General features: G+C 46.1%; 1 protein-coding gene across 1 annotated transcript in view; it reads left to right on the top strand.

Moving 5' to 3' along the window:
• The window catches only part of CACNA1C (calcium voltage-gated channel subunit alpha1 C), a 1,395,795-nt gene that overhangs the window by 932,443 nt on the left and 437,661 nt on the right, over window positions 1-25,691 (top strand). Inside the window, exon 8 of the mRNA XM_069228081.1 lies at window positions 24,778-24,881. Coding sequence (XP_069084182.1) covers window positions 24,778-24,881 — 104 coding nt within the window. The remainder of the gene's footprint in view (window positions 1-24,777; window positions 24,882-25,691) is intronic.

The raw sequence follows: 25,691 nt of genomic DNA, 5'->3' as shown, positions 1-25,691 counted from the left end.
TCAGGGATAGAAGCAATAGAAACATCCTGGTAACCTCGGTAAACTTACTGACATTCATTTGAAACAATACCATAAAATCTCTGAAAGCCGTAGTAATGGAATTAAAAGGTGAAAGGGCGGTACCAGGTGGTGATAACAATGGCTAGTTAAATTCTGTACACCAAATCCAGGCCAGAAAGTGGCCTCAATAATGCAGGAGCCGCTTGTATACAATACCAATTTCCCCAGGTCCCCAGCGATTAATGCGTTACCCTTGTGTTAAAAAGCTGTCTTTATACAATAGACATCAAGTGTGATCGCAACAAAATAATATCATCATTATCTGATAAGTGACGCTACAATTCTAAATCAATTGCCACCCTTCTCCTTAAATGTTTAAGGACATGCGTCTCACTCTGCCCTGAGTTTTGTCTTCTGCCCACGTTGCTGTAACTATCTTCTTCACAGATATAGAGTAATGGGATTGTATCCTTTGCATCTTGTATGGCCAATAAGCTGCTTTCCAGGGCAGTAGGCTTCATAATTTTTGGAAGGGGCTTGTCAGTAAAGAATAATTTAAGATTGAGATTGTGGACAAACCTAAAAACATCTATACCTACTTGATTTATGTCACATGAACCCAAAATGTGAAGCCTAAAGCTCAGGCCCTCTGTATGACAGACATGACTGAACTCAAAACTTTGTCTGAAAGATGTATTCTGGTGTACACTCAGATTCTGCTGCCAAGTTAGCTTAAGGTCGCTCTTGTGTTAATTTTTGATTCTGGACTGTGACCATGTATGTACTCATCCCTTGATCTCTACATTCATTTTGTCCTTCCTTTGCCCTCATCTGATTTTTCTTTTCTTTTTATTGTTCCCTCTGGATCCTCAAATTTCCATCTCTATTGCCTATACATATTCTATTTACTTCCTCCAAAAAAGACGTTGTTGTGTCGCTAGCTGATTTGTGTCCTATCTGTCATCCTCAACCCTAACACTTGAGCTGGCTAAACGCTCTGTCCTTGTTGATGCTCTGGTGTCAACCTTCCTACCCTCTCTCCTTTGTGCCATAATTCAGTGACCACTGTTTTCTGCATAGGTGAAGACTCTGCCACCTCTGTACTCCCATTCGTCCCTTTACAATTTCTTTAGTTCCCTTTCCTTAAAACCCTCCCCCTGATGTTACTGTATAATATTCTTCAATATGTCACAGTGTTTCTCTGTTGCTTCAGAGAGATTTTGGGGGTGATTCCAACTCTGGCGGGCGGCTATTGCCGCCCGCCAGGCGGAAACCGCCATTTGGCCGACACGCGGCCAAAATTCCGCGGCCCCCATTCTGAAATTCCCGCTGGACCGGCGGGCGCTAACCAAGTTAGCGCCCGCCGGCCCAGCAGGAATGAGGCCGCAACACAGGAGCCTGCTCCGAATGGACCCGGTGGTGTTGCGGCGGTGCGACGGGTGCAGTTGCACCCGTCGCGCTTTTCACTGTCTGCCATGCAGACAGTGAAAAGCAGGCTGGGGCCCTGTTAGGGGGCCCCAGGACACCCGTTACCGCAGCCTCTTCCTGGCTGTGAAAACCGCCAGAAACAGGCTGGCGGTACGGGGGTCAGAATCCCCAGGGCAGCGCTGCTTGCAGCGCTGCCCTGGCGGATTCTCCCAGCCGGGGCAAAAACGGCGGATGACCGCCGGCCCCGGCAATCCAACCGCAGCTTTACCGCCGCGGTCGGAATGGGGATTGAAGCACCGCCAGCCTGTTGGCGGTGCTTCCGTCATTCGTGGCCCTGGCGGTCCAAGACCGCCAGGGTCAGAATGACCCCCTATGTGTCTTGATTCCATTTTCTAGCTTCTATAATTTTTTTGCAATGTCTTTATCTTCCTGTCTAAATTTTCTAGTAAGGTCTCTGTAATATTAACAGTGGGTCTAGTAAGGTCACTCGCCCATTATAGCATGAAATCGCTCTCCATGTCACCCTAAATTGTGACACTTAGGACCTCATTTACAAGGCCTCTGCACCACTGTTGAATCATTTTTTTTATGCAGCAGTGGCGCTAGCAATGCCTTACACTGCTCCAGATTCACCAACTGACGCATTAGGGCCCAATGCGTCAGTTTGTAAACCCTTGCATCACATTATATCTGCGTCAGGTATAATGTACACAGGGTAGGCATTCCCACTGGAAAAGCCATGCAGAACTGATACAGTGAAATTTATAACATTTCACTGCATCATTCTGCAACTTCACTGCATCAGAAGTTGGCCGCCTGCTCAGAGCAGGCATAAAATTGATGCAGGACTTTTCTCTGTGGGGGCCTCTTTGCATTGCTGGAGTAGTGTCATTTTTTTGACGCTAGTCCAGCAATGCGCAAGTTTACCGCCAACAGATGTGTCAGAATTGCTGACGCATCTGTGAAAACGTGCGCCATGGAGCTCTATATTGTAAATACAGCGCATCCATGGCACTGATAGGGCAATATAGGGCAGCGCAAGAAATATGATGCAGAGGGCCGATGCTTCAGCTTCTTGTAAATGAGGCCCTTAGTACTGTAACCTGTTGTTTTAATCTGCATTCTTCATGCATCTTTTATTTATTGTTACCTCCTTAGCGCCAAGAAGCTTAGCGTTAGTGTGCTTTGTAAATACATGCAGCATAACATAAGATATGCTAGTCCATTTGGCAGCAGAAGGAAAATAAAAGGCACATTCCTTTGATGAGTGGAGTCCCAGAACAGCATGGGTAACTGAGGAGAACATGATGGGCGAGGAAATAGACAACACGGATGATGGATGTGGGCCACTTAACCTTCAGTAAAGCCTGTGCCAGGCCAACAAGCAAACTACGCACATGGGAAATAGCCGTAAACCGGACCCACATTGGGATTTCACAGATTATCGACTGAGTGGCCAGTGACAGAGAGGCTTCTGGTAAATCAAGTTGATTCTGGAGATAATCAGGCGACAAATATTGTGCAGGGAAGGAACAGGGCCTTGGTCCACTTCTCTCTGTTGGATCGCTGAGTAGTATTGCAGGGGAGATGGTGCCTAAAATGTGACTATTTACATATATTTAAAACCGCTTTCGCAGGTCTGACGCCCACTTGAGTGGAGGCAAGGACGCATTGAAAAATCTAGAAAAGTTGCAACTTGCACAACTACAGATCTGTGGCTTGAATTGAAGATCTATGCATTTAAGGATCAGACGCCCCGAGGAGTACGGAAGGGGATGTGAGATGTTAGGGCGCTCCTGCCGATACTTGCAGTAAGACCGCTACTACTTAGAGTGGACAAACATGTATTAAAATAATCTGATGTGATCACACATATGCGGGCAGTTTCATTTCATCTGGGGTTTTGCACATGCAATTCTGCTGCATGCCATGAAACCTCATGAGCGATTCCAGCAGACAGTGGGTACGGTGCATGATTTGGCGCAGCCAGCGCTTAATTTGTGCCTGTGGTTTCTGGTGCCGGGCACCGGCACTTATTTTTGAGGCGGCACTTATTTTTCTGCCTCAAGCAATTACTGCGAGAAAAAGACACATATGGGAAAGACGGAGGAAAAGAAAAACGAAAAAGCGTCACAAAAGGAGAAATTAGAAAGCTGCAAGAGTGAGCTGAAGGTGCAGGGAGTGGCTTTAAATGGATTAAAGAGGCCCAAAATGTCTTCAGGATTACGCTGCCCAGTATTCCGTTCCGTGCACCTACATTTATATGCAGCAGGCGCTTGTTTAAGAGGTGCGCTTTGGGCACCGCCACCTTTTTATTTACACATTAAGCACTGGGCGCAGCCAATCTGAAATTAATAAAAAAAAAAAGGTCAGAAACGCCAGCTCCACGTAGTAGAGTTGTATGTTGTATTTCCTACAGCCTCACAGATAGTGAATGCCGGAACAGGAAATGTTGCAGATTTCATTATTGTCCCAGCGCCATACATTGCTCGCACACACCTCTGGCGGACACAAAGCCAGCAGGTTCCAGACGATCAGAGGGCGAAGGAGGCGCTAAGTGACTGGTGAGGAAGTAGAGGATGGACATCTTGGGCACAGGAGGAGGCCGCAAGTGACTGGTGAGGAAGCAGAGGAATTACATCTTGGGCACAGGAGGAGGCCGCAGGTGACTGGTGAGGAAGTAGAGGATAGACATCTTGGGCACAGGAGGAGGCCGCAGGTGACTGGTGAGGAAGTACAGGATGGACATCTTGGGCACAGGAGGAGGCCGCAGGTGACTGGTGAGGAAGTACAGGATGGACATCTTGGGCACAGGAGGAGGCCGCAAGTGACTGGTGAGGAAGCAGAGGAATTACATCTTGGGCACAGGAGGAGGCCGCAGGTGACTGGTGAGGAAGTAGAGGATGGACATCTTGGGCACAGGAGGAGGCCGCAGGTGACTGGTGAGGAAGTAGAGGATGGACATCTTGGGTACAGGAGGAAGCCGCAAGTGACAGTGATGAGGAAGCAGAACAGGGACATGTTGGGCACCAGGAGGATGACTGTGCCACTCATATCAGAGACAACATCATTGCTAACCACACTGTAAAGTTTGCAAACGTGTTTTTAAAAGTGACTTCCCCCCCAGTGACCTCCCAGCCTAGCAGCTCAATTCCCCCCCCCTCCTGCCACTATAACTCCAGCTGGTGTCCCCTGATTACTCTGTCCTCCCAGGCTCCTCCTACTCTCAGTTCCTTCTACTTGTAGGCATTTCACCTCTGACTCTGGGAGATTTTGCCGTGCAGGCCAATCCCCATTCTAGGAAAACCATTGGTAATACAGCGGGAAAGAGGTGAGTAGGTTGGTGGACGGCATGCTGCAGCCCTGGGCAGTTGAGTATGCCATAAACAAACATTGGCGAAGCCAATAGGATGTTCCCAATGTGAGATCTGGTGGCTTTGTCTTTTTTTTTCCACATGTTGCACAGCAGCTCGAGCTGCTGTGCAACCTGGCGTGAAGTTAAAAAAAAAGCACTATGACGTGGCCAGCACTGACCATGCCATAACACTTTTTTCCTTAAAGCCATGTTGCACAGCAGCCCAACACGTAAAAAAACCAACATGATGGGAGTAGCAGGTATAAGCAACACGAGGGAGGAGGGCGGGGTGGTTAAAGAAACAAAGGACAGTGAGAGAGGGCAGCTGGTGGTTAAAGAAATGAAGGACAGCAGGAGGAGGGTTGGGTAGATAAAGGAATGGCAGACAGTGGAAAGAGGGCCAGGGAGGATTAAAAAAATTGCAGTGTGACAGCTTCTGGAGCACCAAAGCCATTTTACCTCTGCCCCTCCCACTTCTTGGCAAAAGGTGGCGTGGCAGCTATGTCTTCCTGGGCCATTGTTGGTGAGGGGTTCTCAGGCCCTACATCCTCAGACAAGTTAAGTTCAAACATCTCTTCCGCAACCTCCTCCTCCTGCATGAAGAGGATGTGCCCCAGCTGTAGGTAGCTTCTCACCTTCTCACCAACCTTGATGCCTACTACTGGGATGATGGTGGCAGCTGGATTGGTGGCAGGTGCAGGTATTATTGTGACAGAGGTGGCTGGGAATGGTGGCACAAGAAGCTGTGATGATGGTGGAGGCAGCTTGTGTGACAGCCTAACTAGCTGCAGAGGTGGCAGAAATGGCTGGGATGATGGCAGAGGCAGCTGTGATAGTGGTGGTGGTGTTATCTGATGCTTTGGCGGTGACTGCTCTGCTTCTGGTAGCTGTGGTGTTGGCTGTTCAGCTGCTGCCCACTGTGGTGGGTGCACGTGTAGGACTGGTGCAGGGGCCATCATTTCCCTCCCATTCCTCACAGTCTGTGTCACCTGCAACAGAATGTAGCGCTTAACGTGTGGAACATGTATGGACATTTCACCAGCCCTGGCTTCCACCTATCTTTCAAGATTGTCAGGGGGCATGCTTCCAAACTCCACCATGGTCTCTCCCAGAGTGCTGTCACAAATCATGCTTCAACCATCAGAATGCAAGTTGTAGTGTGCTGTATCTCAAACAAGGGAAGCCACGAGGTAACCAACTATCTACAATATCCCCACCATTGACACTTCTGCAGGAGGTACTCGGAGACCTTTGCAGGTGTTCACTCTGGCACAGTGATCCCACATGCATCACTAGAGCATGCATTATTATCACTAACACTCTATTTTTGCACGCTGTTTGCTATGCCATACTGGTACTCCCCAGTGCGGAATTTCAGTGTGGATTTACTGCATACCTTGGAATGAAGAACTAAAGGAGACCGACCAGGTGATGGGACTTGGGGTATTTGCATAGCAAATTCAAGCTGGACAGCCATGCCGTGCAACATATGCAATGACTGGAAAGTGGGTGATATGCATCGCAAACACTTGAGGGGATTTGCGGGGAATGTTATAGGGCATAGGGAGGTGTATAGCAGGAAAAACAAGGAGTTTGTGTTACCACTGTACACAACACTGATGAGGTTTCATCTGGAGAATGACCCCTGTTCTGCAGATCACATTTCAAGACAAAATTATGTGGGGAGCTACTAAGAAGATTAATAGATGACATCACAAGTCCCATGAGGTGAAGAATAATTAAGTAACCATGTACACATAAGAAGAAACCATGGACGGTGGTTAAGATAGATAACATCAAATTCTTAGCGGGATAGAACACAATATATTTTTCAGTAAAAGAGCACGCTGGGGATCTGGGTGAGGGAAGGGTTCAGAAATGATATTAGAAAACATATTTTTCTATGATATATGTGGAAACAAACAGCCATACATGTGTTCAGCGGTGTTCCTTGCAGGCCTTATCCAGCCTCAAGTCATATGTTTCTCCATGTTGTCGGTGAAAATACAAAGCCTTATATTTCATTAAGCTCCTTCCTTTGGAAATTAGGTTATTGACTGGAGATTTTGCAGAAAGTGTGGAACTGTTTCCACAAAATGAGAAGACTTCGCATCAAGTGAAATAGATCTGAACAATGATTACAATGTGAGTGTTTGGAGTGAGCGGTGTGTATTTTTAAGTCATTTTCATGTGGCAGAAACAAGACAGCCTTAAATCATAGGAAAAACAACATCCCCAGTGTGTTAAAGCACACAGAAATTAAAAACAGCATCACCAGTTTGTTAAAGAACATAAAAATTACCTAATGAGGAAGAACTCAGAAAGCTGAAATAAGAAAGAAAGGATCTCAGCCTAAGGATGCCCCGTATATCAGTAGAATAACCAGAATTTCATTCCTCTAGATATTAAAGGGATTGCAGATTATCTTAAGTTTGCAGTGTCTCAGCTTTCTCTGGTATTTTCTGCAAGCAAGAGAGATTTGAATTTGCCATGAGGTTTCTACAGGGTGTTTTGTGGGTTTGAGATGCCTCTTTTATTAAAGGAGTACTTCAGGAATGTTTACTCCATGAGAATGTAGCTGATCTTAAAGCATTTGTTTACAAACTGAGCAATCAGTGGTGCCAGTACCCACATGACTTAATGACTTGTTCTCACATGTTGACAAATTAATATTGTCATTGATCTTCATGATTTCTTCCTATTAGTCTTCCCTACATATAAACCAATCTAGGGTTTCACCACTGGATCCACGTTCAACTATTAGGATTGCGCTGATGTTATAGTCGACTAAACAGATCCTAGCGTTCCAAAGTTTTTTTCTCAAAATATTCCTCAGTGGTCTGATAGCATTCTTCTCTAGGTGGCCCCTGTAACTCCTATAGCTTTCAAGTTGTAAATAGTTCTTTAGTGGAGTTATTTTCCCCCTGAAGTTTAAATGAAAGAGATATTTGTTTGGCTATGAAATTGACATTCTTATATTCTTTCCTCAAGCCTTTCAGCAACTGAAAGGTACATTTCCCCCGGGTCGTAGTATCTCTACTAGTCTTTCACATGTTGTTAATGCAAGTGTCTGATTTCACTTTCATATCTGTGTACATCTGAGATAGCACTCATTGGTCTCTCTACAAATCTTTTCTCCCACCATAGTAAAAGTAAGGATTCTACTGTGCTCCACTGTTGTATTCTGTGAAGCACACAAGACTATTCTCTATAAAATGATATAACATAGTGAGAAAAGGCTGAGAAAGAAACTGAAACATTTAGAGCAATGGTACTCAAAGTACGGCCCGCGGGCCGCCAGCGGCCCCACGGACCTAGCTTGGCGGCCCGCGAGACGCACACCAAACGCCACATCATAATGGCAGCAGTATGTAAACATAGAGGAGGGCCGCGGGAGCATGCTCCCGCGGCCCTCCTCTATGTTTACATACGGCGGCCATTGTTTATGGCGTTGCCCTGACGATCCTGGAAGCCAAAGCCCCATAAAAGTCAGCGCTTGCAGCTAACTTTTATGGGGCTTTGGTCGTCTGCTTCCTGTCACCGGCACCACGTCTGCTGCCCGCTTGCCTGCCTGCTGTTCCACATTTGTGGCATCTTTACAGTGCTTTGAGTCAGGTAAGGCTCTTTGGTTATTTATTTATTTGTTTTTAATGTAGTGTGTGTTACTGGGGTAGGCGTGAGAGCAGATTGCGCTGTGTGTGTGCGCTGTGTGTGTGTGTTACTGGGGTAGGGGTGAGAGCAGATGGCGCTGTGTGTGTGCACGCTGTGTGTGTTACTGGGGTAGGGGTGAGAGCAGATGGCGCTGTGTGTGTGTGCGCTGTGTGTGTTACTGGGGTAGGGGTGAGAGCAGATGGCGCTGTGTGTGTGCGCTGTGTGTGTGTGTGTTACTGGGGTGGGGTGAGAGCAGATGGCGCTGTGTGCAGATGGCGCAGTGTGTGTTACTGGGGTAGGGGTGAGAGCAGATGGCGCTGTGTGTGTTACTGGGGTAGGGGTGAGAGCAGATGGCGCTGTGTGTGTTACTGGGGTAGGTGTGGGAGCAGATGGCGCTGTGTGCAGATGGCGCAGTGTGTGTTACTGGGATAGGGGTGAGAGCAGATGGCGCTGTGTGTGTTACTGGGGTAGGGGTGAGAGCAGATGGCGCTGTGTGTGTTACTGGGGTAGGGGTGAGAGCAGATGGCGCTGTGTGTGTGCGCGCTGTGTGTGTTACTGGGGTAGGGGTGAGAGCAGATGGCGCTGTGTGTGTGCGCTGTGTGTGTGTGTTACTGGGGTGGGGTGAGAGCAGATGGCGCTGTGTGCAGATGGCGCAGTGTGTGTTACTGGGGTAGGGGTGAGAGCAGATGGGGCTGTGTGTGTTACTGGGGTAGGGGTGGGAGCAGATGGCGCTGTGTGCAGATGGCGCAGTGTGTGTTACTGGGGTAGGGGTGAGAGCAGATGGCGCTGTGTGTGTTACTGGGGTAGGTGTGGGAGCAGATGGCGCTGTGTGCAGATGGCGCAGTGTGTGTTACTGGGATAGGGGTGAGAGCAGATGGCGCTGTGTGTGTTACTGGGGTAGGGGTGAGAGCAGATGGCGCTGTGTGTGTTACTGGGGTAGGGGTGAGAGCAGATGGCGCTGTGTGTGTGCGCGCTGTGTGTGTTACTGGGGTAGGGGTGAGAGCAGATGGCGCTGTGTGTGTTACTGGGGTAGGGGTGAGAGCAGATGGCGCTGTATGTGTGCGCGCTGTGTGTGTTACTGGGGTAGGGGCATTGTTTTGAAAAAGGGGGTGGGGTGGTTGTTCCCCCTCTAAGCCCCGCCCCCTCTAAGCCCCACCCCCCGCTGTCACTTCAGTGCGGCCCTCGGCCGCAAACCATACTGCAATTTTGGCCCCCGAGAAAAAGTTTGTGAGTACCCATGATTTAGAGAGTTAAACTTCTACAAAGTCAGTTATGAAAGGAGCATGTTTTCTGTTCCAAGGGCCACAGAGGAATTGTAGTAGAAATAGGGGCAGTAATGGACTCCTGACACATAACCATGAAAATCCACGCAATGTGCCATTAAACATGCAACATAAGCTTTCTGCAGCAGCACATGGATGCATGGTGCTAGTAAGAGCTTTGCTCGTCCACCACAAATGATTTATTTGTGACGAACCGTGAGTCTTCAGGAATGACCAGTCTCATATGGAAATACAGAGAGCTGGCTATACAGAGATATTGCAAAGAGAGCTGCTGCAGCCTGGAGACCTCCTTGGCCAACAGAAGTAAAGAGGAAGAGCCCCATGTCCCTGTGTTCTCTCTTGTCCCATTCTCCTGTCTCTTGCCCTACACCTGGCCTTCATTTTCTTCTGTATGTGGTCACTGGTGGGGGTGGTGAGAGAACGAAGGTAACTTTGCTTCTGCTGGATCCCGTGTACAAGGTTAATCCAATCTGGCACACATCCACAACTTCCGTTAAGTTCTGACACTTCATTCATCATCCCTTGGACAATTTTATGTTTTATTTAAGTACCTTCAACTAGACTGCTATATTATTTTAAAGCTGGATGACCAACCACAGGCTTTTACATTTCTGTTTGGAGTTTCTTACACAAAAAGTATTTGAAAATTTAACCAAGCTGTTTTACAGATTTAAAGTATTGAATTTGGTGTTCACTATTGAGATAAATATGTTTTTCCTCTTCCTCAAGTATTCTGAAATTATTTTTTTCTGTTCCTTTTTTTAAGTCAATGCTTTACAAACAAGCATTGGCAAAGCCTATAGATTGGCACTTGCATTATGAAGCTGAAACCTACTGGTTTTATCAGTGCTGGTTCTGTGGTAAAGCCCACAATTTGAATGCATGTTTGCGGAGATTAACCTTTTTCATCAAATTCGACGGTTAACTGACAAAAATTAGGGAACCATGTATAGAAACTAACTCTTACAGCTTTCAATCTTTCTGTGTTCACATACATTCATGAGCTCTGAAGGGGTATGCACCCATAAATATGTTTACAAATACATGTGTGGAACTAATACGCATCACTCTCTTGCCTCTTTTTCCTGACTCTGCTAACACTTTCCCTGGGCATTGCGCAAACAGAGTTAGGAAACTGTGGAATCCTACCATCATTTCAAGGACTTTGGTTTGTGGTGGCAAACAGTTTTCATTGACTATTCCTCGTGAATACACCAGAACTGTGACTACAAGACACTAAGGTTCATTCTTCCACACCTTCAGCAGCACCTAAGTCCGGACCATTGATAAGTAAATTATACCTCTTGGGAATTCCTTGGAAAATATTTGTGAATAGCGAAAGTTATGACTGGGTGGGTGATCAGCTCATTTGCACTGGTCTCCCCTGATCACTGCAATGATGCTTCCTGGTCATGTCCAGCGATTGGATGTGAGCTAAGAGTAGATATGTGTAGTGTACATGAGTTATGTGTACTGCCACCTGTAGATTCAGGTCCAGACATTTCATCCTTTTCATGCGTAATCTGGCCTAATACACGCACACCCGCATTTTGACCTTTTCCAGGAGTTAATAACACTTTCATGTGGAGAAAGCGGTGTTAGCAGGGACCTCTGTGCCTAGAGTTTCTGGCCCTTTTTGACAACCCTAAATGCAGAAGAGTCTAGTCAGAGTTAACCTCACTGCAACATTTCATGCTTCCTACTAACGGTTTACTAATCACTGCCCACCCAACTGCTCACACTGGAAGAAAAGTGTTCAGTGTTCATCACTGGTGTGCAGGGTGGATGTTATCTCAGTCCAGGCCAAGCTTGTGCCCTTTTAATGTCCCAGAAGAGAGAGAGCCAAAGGCTTAACAAAACTTGAGGGGGCTCCCCTCCATACTCACTGAGGAGCCCTCAGGCCAGGGTACCTTGCTGAGGGGGCACCCTGGAGCTCGGGGGCCTCTGGCACCGCAGGGTGTGTGTGGGCTTTTGTTACGCCACTGGAGTGAGCCCACTTGCACCAGCAGAAAGGAGAAGCAAATGGGCAACCTAATAAGAGGCCAAAGGTTTCTTTTCTTAAATTCATTTTAGGTCTGGCCTAGAAATAGCAGCTCTCTCGCCAGCCTCAACTAACCCAAAAACAACAATAAATAAAAAAATACATGTATTTACATACAAAGAGTGGCTGTGGGTCAGCCCTCTTCATCCATTGGTCTGTTCAACTGTCATTCCACCACCACCTCGGGCAATGGGTCTGCCTGCTTCAGCCACTGGCCCTCTTGCACCAGAGTAATGTGTGCACATCCACTTAAAAAGGAGTGCCCTTCAATGCCAGAGTTGGTTTTTGTTTCCATTCTTTATCATTTTGTATTTTTTTTATTCATCTTTCTCTAACTAAGTGTTCAGGTTACAAGAATTAGTTGCTAATAGTACCCTTTCTTTGTTCCCAACAACAATCATATTTTGTGGGGATGAGCCTACATATTAAAAGTGTTTCTATATCTGTTCCAAATAAAACTGCCTGATGGCAATAATTTTACGGCTTTATAAAAATTACATGTGATTTTTTTTCATTTAAAGTTTTTATTGCAGACATATGGCCACCACATTTAGGTTAAAACATATTTTTTCTTCTTCTTAATTTTGTGGCATATGGGTACAAAAATAAAAATAATAACCGTTGCACTATCGTGCCAGGGCCAGCTCTATTAGCTTTGCCAGTGATTGTTTAACCTGATCCTACCTGTCTTCCCATTGGACATGCCATTGCACTGTCCATAAAATCACTATAACATTTCACAGCCACAAGGTACATATGAATTCAAATATATTTAAACAAAGCAAATAAAAATTGCTGTATGTACGTCGTGCCTCTTCTTTACTTTCCAAAGGCTCGTATGTTATGAAAGTGATTAATTTATCATATGTGCCTATGCATGTTTAGACTATGGGTCTGATTTAGAACTCGGCGGATGGGTTACTGTGTCACAACAGTGACAGAAATATTGTCTGCCGACATCTAAATCCCATTATGTCCTATGCGATTTGGATTTCAGCGGACAGGACATCCATCACAGTTGTAACATCCATCTGCTTTTTTCCAACCAGTCTTCTTCTTTGAGCACTTGTATATACTTTCTTCAAACACCAACACGCAGTGTTTGTATTCAGCGTCTGCAGATGTGTGTTACTTACATATAACTCAAGTATTCCAATAGAACAAGCTGTCATGAGTATTTGAAGGGCCCTGTAACCTCACGCTAAACAGCAAGAAGCAACAGCCAAGGAAATAGCCAAAAAATGTAAACATACCACTATTCACACAGAGCACACACACAACAAACAAACCCTTCTTCCAATCATCTATTTATCCTTCCATTTATCCACCCATCTGGACATCCCTTCATGTTTATAGACACCCGCCTATCCCCCATCTATTATGTCTCTCTTTCATACATACATACATCTTTTTGGTCATCTACTCATAAATAAAGCTCAAGTATTCATCCATCCGTCCTTCCATCCATCCATCCAGCACTGTTCTTCATATGTCCATTCTTCTGTCACTTTTTCACCTGTTGATTCTTTCACTTTTCCATCAAATCTCTCACCCTTCTAGCCATCTCTTTCCCCCTCCGTTCTACCTTTCCTTCTGTTCTTTCAAGTTTCCTTTCTGCTACCCTTCCATCGTCCTCCTGTTCTCTTTTCTCCTATCTACCCACCTTTTTTCTCCTATTCTTACCTTCTTTGTAACCAGTAGCTCTCATGCTCATTGTTTTCCTATTTGAGTCTCTTTCTGTTTTTTGTTTTTTATTTAATGATCTTCTTTTCTCCATTTCCTGAACAGTGGTTGCCAGCCAAGGCCCACAGTCCTCTTTCTTGGTGTTCCCTAACAGTGCTATTAATGGGGGGTTTGTCTGGGACTCTGCCTCTCAACAGCCTGCCGGGCCCAATGGCAACCCCCTCTTCATAGGCTGCTAGAGTGGGAGGCCTCCTATGCCACTGGCCATAGCCGCTCAAAGCGCCCCTGTTTGCTGTTGAGAGGCTAATCGAAGGGCAAGGAGTGGAACTTGTAGAAAGTCAAAGTTCCAAGAAACCTGTGTGGATGATCTTCCTGCCACTGCAGTTTGGGATGGAAAATGGCAAGTCCAGGGTAGCGTTTGGGATGCATGACATTACAACAAATGTTTATCACGCTTATGCCATTTCGTTGTAAAGGCATGCGCAGTAATACATTGCGTGGTAAAGACCGCGTTGTAAAGGATGTTTCCTAGTATTTACTATACTTTGCTAAACCTGATGTCCATGGTACGAGAACACTCCCTCCCCTCTTTAACAAGTTAAAGTAGGTGACCTTGCTGCACAATGTAAAAGCAGCATACTGTGTCGTTTCCCAACACAATAAGTTTTAGATCCATCAATCTGTTTTAGGCGCAGCCGCGACATGATCTAAGCACGTCTGCCATGGGCTGTCGTCAGCAGTTGTGCCTTAATGCCTTTAATAGGTTAACTCTTACAGCTTCACGGTAAGCCCAGTGGCCTTTTCGTATGGTCTGGCAGTCCCACCACAGTAGTCAGTGTTTGAACAATAAGGTGGGCAGGCGTGTAACCTTCCATGTGTTAGTTATATATAAATTCTAGAGTAGCCACTTAGGCCCTCATGTATGAAGTCATTTTGCATCCAGTATGGCTCCGATTCATATAATCAGAACCTTTCCACCCGCAAAATGGCATTTTTTAATTCACTAAATTGCTAATTGGGTTTGGGAATAAAATAAAGTGTAGACCCGATATTTGGCTCGGAACTCAGACTCGGGATTGGTATTTGTTCGTCCCATCCAGATAATGATTCTTTAAGCTATGTTTCAGGGGAGAGACAAACATAAGATGATGAAAGAAATCCATCAAATAAGAAGAAAGCAAATGAGAAAGGAAAGGTAACAAATTATAAGCAATAGACTGAACCAAAGGATACTATAATTGTTGGTGTTATGCACAAAATGTCTTCGAAGCTGCCTGTAGGCAAGACCTAAAAATGTCTACCTGAGAGGATGATTTCTGTTATTCACAGGTTGGAAATGCCTGGTAGGAAAATAATTACACCGAGGTGACTCATAAAATGGCCCCATGGAGCCTTTTGCTGCCCACCCAGACATTTCCACCTGGTGCTGCAAAAGATCACTGGAGATTAGTCTATGTTCGGTTTAGGGGAAGCTGTGTGTTCTGGGCCCAGAGATAGCAGCGCTCTATGCCCTCCTCCCCAGAAGAAGACATTGGGCCTGAATTAGATATTGGCGGACGGGTTACTCTGTCACAATGGTGATGAATATCCAGTACGCAGAAATCTAAATCCCATTATGTTGTGACGGAGTAACTCGTCTGACAATATCTGAATCAGGCCCTTACTCTCTTAGATCACCCCAACATTCTATCCGTCTTTGCTTAGATGTTCCAAGTGGTACATGCTTGCCCCAAACACAAATTGCCCAGCATGCACCTGTGTTTCTTGTGAGCACAGCATGTCTTCACAGGACAGGGCCAGTAAATATTAAATCAATGCACAGATCCAGTGTTCTGGGGAGCGGGTCTGTTTTATATGACGTCATCATAGTCGCTAGGCATTACATCCACAACGGTTTCAAAGTCGCCAATAGGCCTCACCTCCTCGCACGTTCTGCTGTCTGCAGTTTCGCTGTTGGACCCTCAAGCCCACAGTAAACAAATGTAGCCTCAGCATTGTTTAGGCCCTGGGCGGATGTGATGTAGCCTGGAGGTAAGACAGCCTTTCTAGGGGAAGGAGGAGAGGGCGCGCGATGGCGGAAGTCTGGGAGTGGTGGCAAGGGGGGCGGGCCTAGTGGAACAAGGTCCCTCCCCCTGTTGTGATACATCTGCAGGCTGACTAGTCAGGATGGAGCAAAGCATTGTTTATGGAAGTGTTAAGAACTTATACTTTATTACTTAATGAAAAGACTTTAAATGCATGCACAAACACTTAAAACAATCGACCGACTTTAAAAGCTGGTTTCTTGTTGGTGGTCTCCGGGGGAGGGTTCTCACCTGCACGGTCTTGCGTGGGGGTGCAGTGAAGTTATTGATGGCAGCGGGGGTAATGTTCTCCCTTCAGAGTACAACCTAAGTGCAGAACAACAATGCAGATCAATGAACCTAATAAAGCCAGTCAAAATGAATAAATGCTATAATTAAAATAGTGCTAAAAAAACAACAAACAACAATAAAGGAAAAATCAATCTATTTCATGTCGGGAGAGTAGGAGATGTGAGCTCTCAGTGTGGCCATCTCTCCAGATAGCATGGGATTCCGTGGCTGTGCACGGCAGCGCCTACCAATCCCTAGATTACATGCAGCCCCATGTCTATGCAGACACCCCCACACCGATCCCTAGGTGGTAGAGAGCCCCCTGGCTACGCACACACACCCACACCGATCCCTAGGTGGTATAGAGCCCCCTGGCTATGCAGACACCCCCACACCGATCCCTTGGTGGTAGAGAGCCCCCTGACTATGCACACACACCCACACCGATCCCTTGGTGGGAGAGAGGCCCCTGGCTATGCACACACCCCCACACCGATCTCTAGGTAGTATAGAGGCCCCTGGCTATGCAGACACCCCAACACCGATCCCTAGGTAGTATAGAGCCCCCTGGCTATGCAGACACCCCCACACCGATCCCTTGGTGGTAGAGAGCCCCCTGGCTATACACACACACACCCTCACCGATCCCTTGGTGGTAGAGAGGCCCCTGGCTATGCACACACCCACACCGATCCCTAGGTGGTATAGAGCCCCCTGGCTATGCAGACCCACCCACACCGATCCCTAGGTGGTATAGAGCCCCCTGGCTATGCACACACACCCACACCGATCCCTAGGTAGTGTAGAGCCCCCTGGATATGCAGACACCCCCACACCGATCCCTAAGTGGTTAAGAGCCCTCTAGCTATGCACACACACCCACACCGATCCCTAGGTGGTATACAGCCCCCTGGCTATACACACACAGACCCTCACCTATCCCTAAATGACATAGAGTCCCCTGTCTATACACACACCCCACACCTATGCCTAGATGACACAGAGCCCAATGTCTATGCACAAACCCCACACCTATCCCTAGATGACATAGAGCCCCCTGTCTATGCACACACCCCACACCTATGCCTAGATGACACAGAGCCCAATGTCTGTGCACACACCCCACACCTATCCCTAGATGACATAGAGCCCCCTGTCTATGCACACACCCCACACCTATTCCTAGATGACACAGAGCCCTATGTCTATGCACACACCCCACATCTATTCCTAGATGACACAAAGCCTTATGCCTATGCAGATAACCCATGCATATCCCTACATAACATACAGGCCCTGTGGTTGCAGATAATCCACGCCAATCTTTAGATTACAGAGCCTCAAGTCTATGCAGACAAGCCCACACTTATCTCTAGATGTATAGAGCCCAATGTCTCTGCAAACAAGCCCACACCTATCCCTAGATGGCATAGAGCCCCCCGTGTATGCAGACATCCCAAGCTTATCTCTAGATGACACAGAGCCCCACATCTATGCAGAAAATCCACGCCTATCTCTAGATGACACGCAGTCCCACGTCTATGCAGACAACCCCACGCCTATGCCTAGATGACACAGAGCTCCACATCTATGTAGAAAAAAACACCACACCTGTACCTAGATGAGACAGAGCCCCTTTTGTACACAGACAACCCTAAACTATGCCTAGAAGACATGGAGCCCTATGCCTATGCAGACAACCCACACCTATGCCTAGATGACACAGAGCCCCACTTCTGTGCAGATAACCCACGCCTATCCCTAGATGACAGTTCCCCACATCTATGCTGATACCCCTTACCTATCCCTGGATGACATATGACACAACCCATCCATTTGCCTAGATGACCTAGACCCCCACGTCAATGCAGACAACCCCACACCTATCCCTAGAGTACATAGAACCCCACATCTACGCAGACAAACCGCTCCTATCCCTAGATGACCTAGAGCCCCATGTATATGCAGACATCCCCACGCCTATCCCTAGATGACATAGAGCCTTATATCTAGGCAGATAACCCTACACCTATCCCTCGACAACATGGAGTCTCATGCCTATGGAGAACACCCACACCTATCCCTAAACGACATAGAGCCTTTTATCTATGCAGACAATCCCATGGCTATCTTTAGATCACATAGAGTCCCACGTCTATGCAGAAGACCCACACCTACCCCTCAATGACATAGAGCACCATGTCTATGTAGACAACCCTACGCCTGTGCCTAGATGAGATAGAGCCCTATGTTTAAGCACATAACCCACACCTATCCCTGGATGAAATAGAGTCCTGCATCCATGCAGACAACCCATGCCTATCCCGTGATGACACAAGGCCCCACGTCTTTGCAGACAACCCCACACCTATCCCTAGATGACATAGAGCCCCATGTCAATGCAGACAACCCACACCAATCTCTAGATGCCATGATGTCTCATCCTATGCAGGGAAGTCTATAATTACAACACGATTTTATACGGCCCCATATCTGCCCAGACAAGCTCTAGCTCTAGCTAGATGACATAGATTCCACGACCTGTGCAGGTCAGCCAGGATCTACTCCTGGGTGACATAGAGTTCAAAGTTTCAGGGCCATCTACAAGTAGATGACATTGGGGCCCAAGTCTCCCCCTTGGATAATGTAGGGTTCATTATGCCTGTCTGTATAGGCCCGGCCTTATCGTCACTGACCCGGATAACAATAGGTCCCTGTTTGTACATGCCCTTAGGTAACCAGGTGTCCTCTCTGTGCAGCATACCCTCTACACATCCCTCCCCTGAGCTGTGTCTTTCTTTCTGTAGTTTTCATACCCATAAGTGTGGTATGCCTTGTGTGAGTTATACAGAACTCTCTTGAAAAGCCCTAGCGGCGAGAAAGTGCCATCTCAAGTTAAAAAAAGATCCTAGGAAACTCTCCCGCGCTCCACATGGGTTATTTTCTGCTCTACTTGCTATCTTCTTTTTATCCTTCTGTACAGGGTGCTCAGATTGTGTCCATCCCCTACATTTGAGGAAACGGAAATGGGCTGCATGAGAAAAAATGAATGAATGTTATCCTGGGAATAGCCCACTTTCAATGGTCATTCTAGGTGTTAAAGAACGTTAGATTCTACAAATGTTTAGGTGGTGGGCCAGAGGTTTTCCTTACCATGTGCCCTCATGCTCTCCCAGGCTTTAACTTGGATTTTCTTGGATGGTGATTACAATGTTTTCACATTCACTATGCATTGTACGTGATATTATTGATTCTTTTTATATTTGGCACACCTTCTGTCATTGTCTTGAGAAATTAGCAATAACATCTTGGGTCAATATTTTAGTCTTACCTTCCTTCTATTGGTTGTTGGGTGTATGCTTCCGCCTGCATTGGAGTGCACGGGGGACTATTTTGTATCTGTAAAATTCTATGTCATCTCACATTTAATTCTTTATCTCCGCCATACTTTGTATATCCAAAGCAGTCCTTTTCTATTATTGTATATCACTGAAGTGGGCATTGTTTATTGCAGTTGATAAACACATAGGTCCAGGTGACCCAACACCAAATAATATTTCTTACAGTTTGTGTTATGCTATGTTTGCAAAGTCTTTATCTCCTTTCAGCTCCATCACTTTGAAGTTTTTGGTTGAATTAGAGGAGTGGGTAGGCTGGCTTTGTCCAAGCTTTCCCTTGGTTGTATTTTTGGTTGGGGCAGAAGGCTTTGAAGCTCTGGGAGAGCCTAAGGAGTGCCCCAACGTTCAGACTCTTTCCGTTACATCTGACGGTGGAAATCTGTTTTTCATTAAAGCATACTACCAGTGAAAGGGACTCCCATCAGTTATCATATACCCTTTATCACACATGTCTAATAGGAGGACCGATTGTAATCCTCATTGCGGAATTATTTCTCCATGGACTGATTCTCGAATCACTGCTCAAGACTTCATATAGGAGCTGGTGTTGTTAGCATGGATCTTGTAACCTGTGATTGTGCTGCATCCATGGTGAGTGCTACTTTAAGAGCAAAAACAAGAAGTTGATGGATGGAATGCTTGAACTAATCTCAGCCACGGGCAATCGCTTGGGCCACAGCCCAATTCACTGTTTTGTTTTTTTTGCCCACCATGGCACCTCAGTTTGGACCCATCCATATGCAAATCAGTCTTGGCCCTGCCCCCCATAATAGTCCACCCTGAACTGCCAGGCCAGGTCCTCCCTTGACCGGAAACAAGCATCCTGAGACAGTCTACGATGGATTGGGATGCATCCCGAGCGATTGCCAGTAGCTGAGATTAATTCAGGCATTCCATCCATCACCTTGTTGTTTTTGAGAGTGCAACTTTAAGGCCATTAGAAGGCAGTTGTCTTCCAGCACTACCACTAGTGACCACCAGAGAGCCATATTGCAACAAATGATCACACAAATTACATTGCTGCAAAGTGGATATAGTGACCAAACAGTAAAATATAATTTTGCATGTGGCTCGGGAAATACTTTTCCTATCAGTGGCTACAGCTGTCTTTGTGGCTGGAGGTTGGACCTTCCTCCCCCTCCCCGCCTTGGATGGAATGGATGGTTATGGCCTTTAAAGGGTAAAGTTGTGTGTAAGTGGTCCCATAAAAAAAGTTTAAAATGGTGGTCATTTCGGAGGGTTCTGACACCCAAGCAGCGAGCGGCAGGACTCCTCACACTCAACAGGGAGTACCGTGAACAGATGTGATAAAAGGGGTATGTAAAGGATTTAGATTGCCCTCTTTACCATGCCGCGTATTGTACTGAAACATTTATACCCCTTTAACTACCCGTACGTGTGGCACTGAAGCGCTCACCTACATGGGTAGCACGCTAAAACCTGAAGAGTGTGTGTGGAAATGCGTAGTCTTTATTTTGATTCTGTGCGGGAAGTGATACGGTATCGTCTGTGAGGATCACCAAGGTGCGGTTATCATGTTATAGGACACAGCGCTTAGAAGCGTCATGGATGAAGAAGTGTGAGAGAAAAGAGAAGTGCGTAGTTTATTGTTTTCAGCTGGCAGCTTCGAACAGATCTGCTACTCTAAAGAGAAATCTCCAATTCTACGGCCCCCAAAAAGAGTAACACACACCAAGCTATTTTGATCGCTGAGCTGCTGTTGATTCCCAGTTACATAGCAACAAGAATGAAAACTCGGCAGACTTTCGAAAATAAAGACTGCTCTGAGCGGTAGCAGATATTACCCAATATTTCCCTTTGCGCCAGACAGTAGCTTCTCCAGCCGACACTTCATAAAATGGAAAATGCATCACATTGCACGTTAGTAGCGCAGTACACATCTCGGCACTTTTCATAAGCATTGCTGCGTGACCGCACTTCATATATTCCAGGCACGAGATGAATCTCGTCCTGTAGTTCCGCCATTTTGTTTTTCTCTCTAACTCTGAGCACTGAAGGCAGCCAGCTAGGCTGGGCCCACAAGTGCTCGTGTTGTGTTACTTTGAACCTGGGGGATACTCTTGTATGTCGAAACTAAAGTGTGAGCAGGGCCTGTTAGAACCATAGCTCAGTGCCTGCAAGCACTTACTGGTGAAATCATTTTGAAATCTGGAAATTAAAGGGGCCATCCAGGTAATGATGTCAAAGTGCATCTCAGAACTCCAGCTGACGTCATCAAACAAAGCCACACTCTGCAATGCCTGCTGTTGTTTGCTAGAGATTAAGGACCAGGCAGAAGGAATTATTTTTCTCTACTGTGGATGTCATCCTACGGGTTTGCAGATTGACAAAACCAAGCCAGCCTTTCATCCTTTGATTGAAGTCAATAAGTTCAGTGTCATCATTTCTAAATACACCGCAGCACTACAAAGTGCTGTGGTGTATTTAGAAATATATGCATAGTGTCTCTTGTGAACACTATTTTATGCTTATGGGTAGTGGAGCTTACATCACCGCCCAGCACCATGCTCTGTCCTACTTTGGACTAACTTCAACACGAACTATCATTGATTGTACTTCTATAACCTATAGGAAGTGCACCCATTTCACCACCACTGCCATTTTTCTTCTCTGTATAAGTTCCCCATTGATTTGTGTCATAACAGTGACTAATTGTGTCAGACCTACACAACAGAAATGTGTGTGCTGTCAAGCAATATATTAAAAAATGTATTCTTATGAGCCAGTGGGTAGACTAAAGAACAAGTGTGAGGACGAAGGGGCTTGGTGGACAATTCACCAGACATTCCCACCATGCTGACTTGAAGCAAAAATACATGTGCAGAGTTCAGAGGTTTAGTTGACTGCAGATCTAAATCAGAGGGACATGGAATGAGGGAAAGATGCTGGAAAGACATTGGTCTGTGTCATTTTTGGTCATATGGGGACAGGTGTCCCTGTAAGAGAAATCTCGGAGGCAGTTGGGCATCGGGGATAGAGTGAGGAGGTGAGATCATGCTGTCGAGCCGGTAGTCTGGGCTTGCGTAAGGTGGTGAGACCATGTTATAGATTCGTCAGTCTGTGATTGGAGCTTGAGTGAGGGGGAGAGGCTTAGGACCAGATGTACGAAAGCATTTAGCATTTCTTAATGGACCAAATCATAATTTTGGTCAATTAAAACAATGGTTCCCAACATTTTGGCTTCTGTGGACCCCCACTTTATTATTACTGGAACCCGGGAACCCCCACTGAATCATTATTGGAATCCGAGGAACCCCAACTGAGTCATTACTGAAAGCTGGGGACCTAATCTGTTAATATTATTTAATTTTATAAGGAGTCGCGGATTCCCTGAGGAGGCTTTGTGGACCCCCAGGGGACCCCGGACCACAGGTTGGGAACCACTTCGTCATGAAATGCTAAATGGCCTTTCCATATGTATAGAAGCATTTAGTGAATCACAAAATGTGATTTCTACCCAGTATAAATCACATTTTGCAGTCCCCAAATAGGTAATTGCAAATATTGATTTCCTATTTGCGATTTCCTAAGCACATGTACAAAGCATTTCCTAAATGGGAACTGGGCATCTAGGAAATGCAATTACCATCAACTTCAAGTCGATGGTAACCATGTGCAATTTTTTAAAAATGCACTCAAAATTAATTTTTTTAAGTTACATGTGTTGTGCACATGCCCCTTGGCCATTTGTGCACGTAACTTTCGCACCACCTGTTTTTATGGTGCATCCAGGGGGGCATTATGGCCAAAGGCACCCTTGGTATTGCATTTCCTAATTTGCGATTTCCTACTAAGAAATCGCAAAATAAGAAATAGAAAACCATTCCTATATATGTGCCACTAAGCCCATTTGAAGGAACGGTTTAGCATTTCCTAAATAGCGATTTCCTGATAGCCATTCCTACTCTGTAGAAATCGCTATTAGGAAATTGGTATATCTGTATATTCCATTTTGCATTACCTAAATAGCGATTTCTAAGGAGTCTCTAGTTAGGAAATCCAAAATGAGAATTTTGTACATCTGGCCTTTAAGGACTAATTTAGATTTGTCGGAGAAGATCACAAAGGCAGCGTAATACCTGCTTTGCCAAACTGAAGTTCAGCCGCCTCATTTCATACTTTAGCTGTTCCTTTTTTTATCCCCTGTACATGGAGGTATCGTGACAGGGAGTCTCTGTGACATGGAGACTCCATATCAGAGAGTTAATGGCCAGGGAGACACAAGCAACTACAGCGCAAAACCCGAGCACTCCTGGGGCCAAATGTACGAACACATTTTCCCATTGACACAGAATGGGAAAAACCCTTTGCTACATCTGGCCCTTGGAGCAGCGGAGGCAGGCGCAGACACTGTGAACAAGACGCGCCTGCAGACACATTAGGAAGGACAGCCACGACCTGCAGATACAGGTACATGCAGACACTGGGAGCAACAGACAATGGAAATGGCAGGCTGAGGGCTGACAGGGGCAACACATCTGAAAACATCAGGGGTAGACACACACTTTTGAAACTGCAGATACTCTCATTGACATTGGGAATGGCAGAAGCCAACACAGAACACAGTCATTGGAAATGTCACATACACACAGACGTTGTAATTGCAGATACAACCACAGACTTTGGGAACGGCAGACACCAGCACACACATTGCAACAGGAGAAACAAATCCTGATATTCACAGTGGCAGACAGAAACAGAATATTGGGTACTGCAGATACGAACAGAAACGTAGGGAAAACGTAGGGTTTGGAAATGGCAGATACCACCAGAGACAGTGGGAATGACAAACACACGGCTGTAACAACAGACAAAAACATTTAAAATAGTAAACAAAACATAGACATTATAAATGGCAGACACATACAGAAACATTGGGTAAACAGGGGTATTGGAAATGGTACACATACAGACTGAAAACAGCCACAAACACTCTTGAAAGGACAGGCACAGACATATTTGGAACTACAAACACTGGCATTGAGCACACCCACAATTTAGGAACCACAAACACTAACACAGACGTTGAAAAAGGGAGATGCAGACAGAGACATTGCGAACTGCAAACACAAACAGACACTCGGACCAGCAGACACAAACACGTTCGACACACGAGACATTGCAAACTACTGAAAGAATGATATAGGACACGGCAGGCACCAGTGCAGACATTGGGAATGGCAGACAATCACAGAGGCGGGAAATGACACATACACACACACCATGAACGCAGCAAACACAGGGATTAGAAATTGAAAACGCAGACATCAGGAATAGCAGGCCCTAATACAAACACTGGAAATGGCAGACAGCATCACAGAACACGTGGGTCTCATCTGTACAAACATCATGCCCAATGGGAAACCAGAATGAAATGGCACATTTGAAACAAGATGGGATTGATTAAAGAGTTGCTAAACAGGTGTGAGTTGTATTTGTGGTTTGTGAGTGTGGGAGAGGGGCTTCTTTAAAGGCTAGTTCTATATGTATTTTATGGTTTGCTTTGTTGCCCTTGAAGATGTTGTTTACGGTGCCTGACCCCCGCTCTCTCTTGTGTTTCCAGATGCAGGACGCTATGGGCTATGAGCTCCCCTGGGTCTATTTCGTCAGCTTGGTCATCTTCGGATCCTTCTTTGTTCTGAACCTGGTTCTTGGTGTGCTGAGTGGGTAAGTGATTGCCAGTCAGTGCCTCCCTTCGCTAGCATTTCTGTACAAGGCTTCACACTCACGCTTTACCCCAGGCCCAGGGGCCACAAGTTCTTCAAAAAAAAACTACAGAAGCAAGCCAGTGGCATTAAGGGTACCTGGAATCAATCAATCAATCCGGAATTTGTAAAGCGCACTACTCACCTTGAGGGTCTCAAGGCTTTGAGGGAGAGGGAGGTGGGGGGGGGATGTGCTGCTACTGCTCGAACAGCCAGGTCTTGAAAAGTTTCCTGAGGGTAAGGAGCTCTTTGGTCTGGCTCAGGTGGGTGGGAAGAGTGTTCCACATTTTGGCAGCAAGGTGCGAGAATGATCTTCCCCCGGTTGTAGTTCTGCGGACGCGTGGGAAGGTTGCGAAGATGAGCCAGAGGTGTAGTGCCTCTTCCAACAGGTCAGGGCATCAGTGCTCCCATTGTCCTACTCTGGCACTCTGCCAGTGCCTACTGTGTGCAGGAGGCAACAGCACAGACTTTGGGGACTGGGACTTAATTTCATCATCATACTTTGAACAAGATAAGAGAAAGGGTGAATTTGGAAGTGGAAAATAACTTTCACGAGTGAGAGAAAGTGACAGAAAGTAAATGGTGGTAGAAGAAAGGGGCTTGAGGTGGTATCCAGGCTAGGCACAGGCGCTTCGTTTCTAAAATAAAACTTAGGCCCCTGCAGTTTTAGTTTTTTAGAAATTAAGCACTGCTAACTACACTCAGTTCTAATGACATCCCTTCTCCACCACACCTTACACGGCTCAATAGATGTGAAGTTCACTTGAGAAAC

Source organism: Pleurodeles waltl, chromosome 4_1 (assembly GCF_031143425.1).
Source record: "Pleurodeles waltl isolate 20211129_DDA chromosome 4_1, aPleWal1.hap1.20221129, whole genome shotgun sequence".
Taxonomy (NCBI): domain Eukaryota; kingdom Metazoa; phylum Chordata; class Amphibia; order Caudata; family Salamandridae; genus Pleurodeles; species Pleurodeles waltl.
This window is presented reverse-complemented; position numbering and strand designations above follow the sequence as displayed.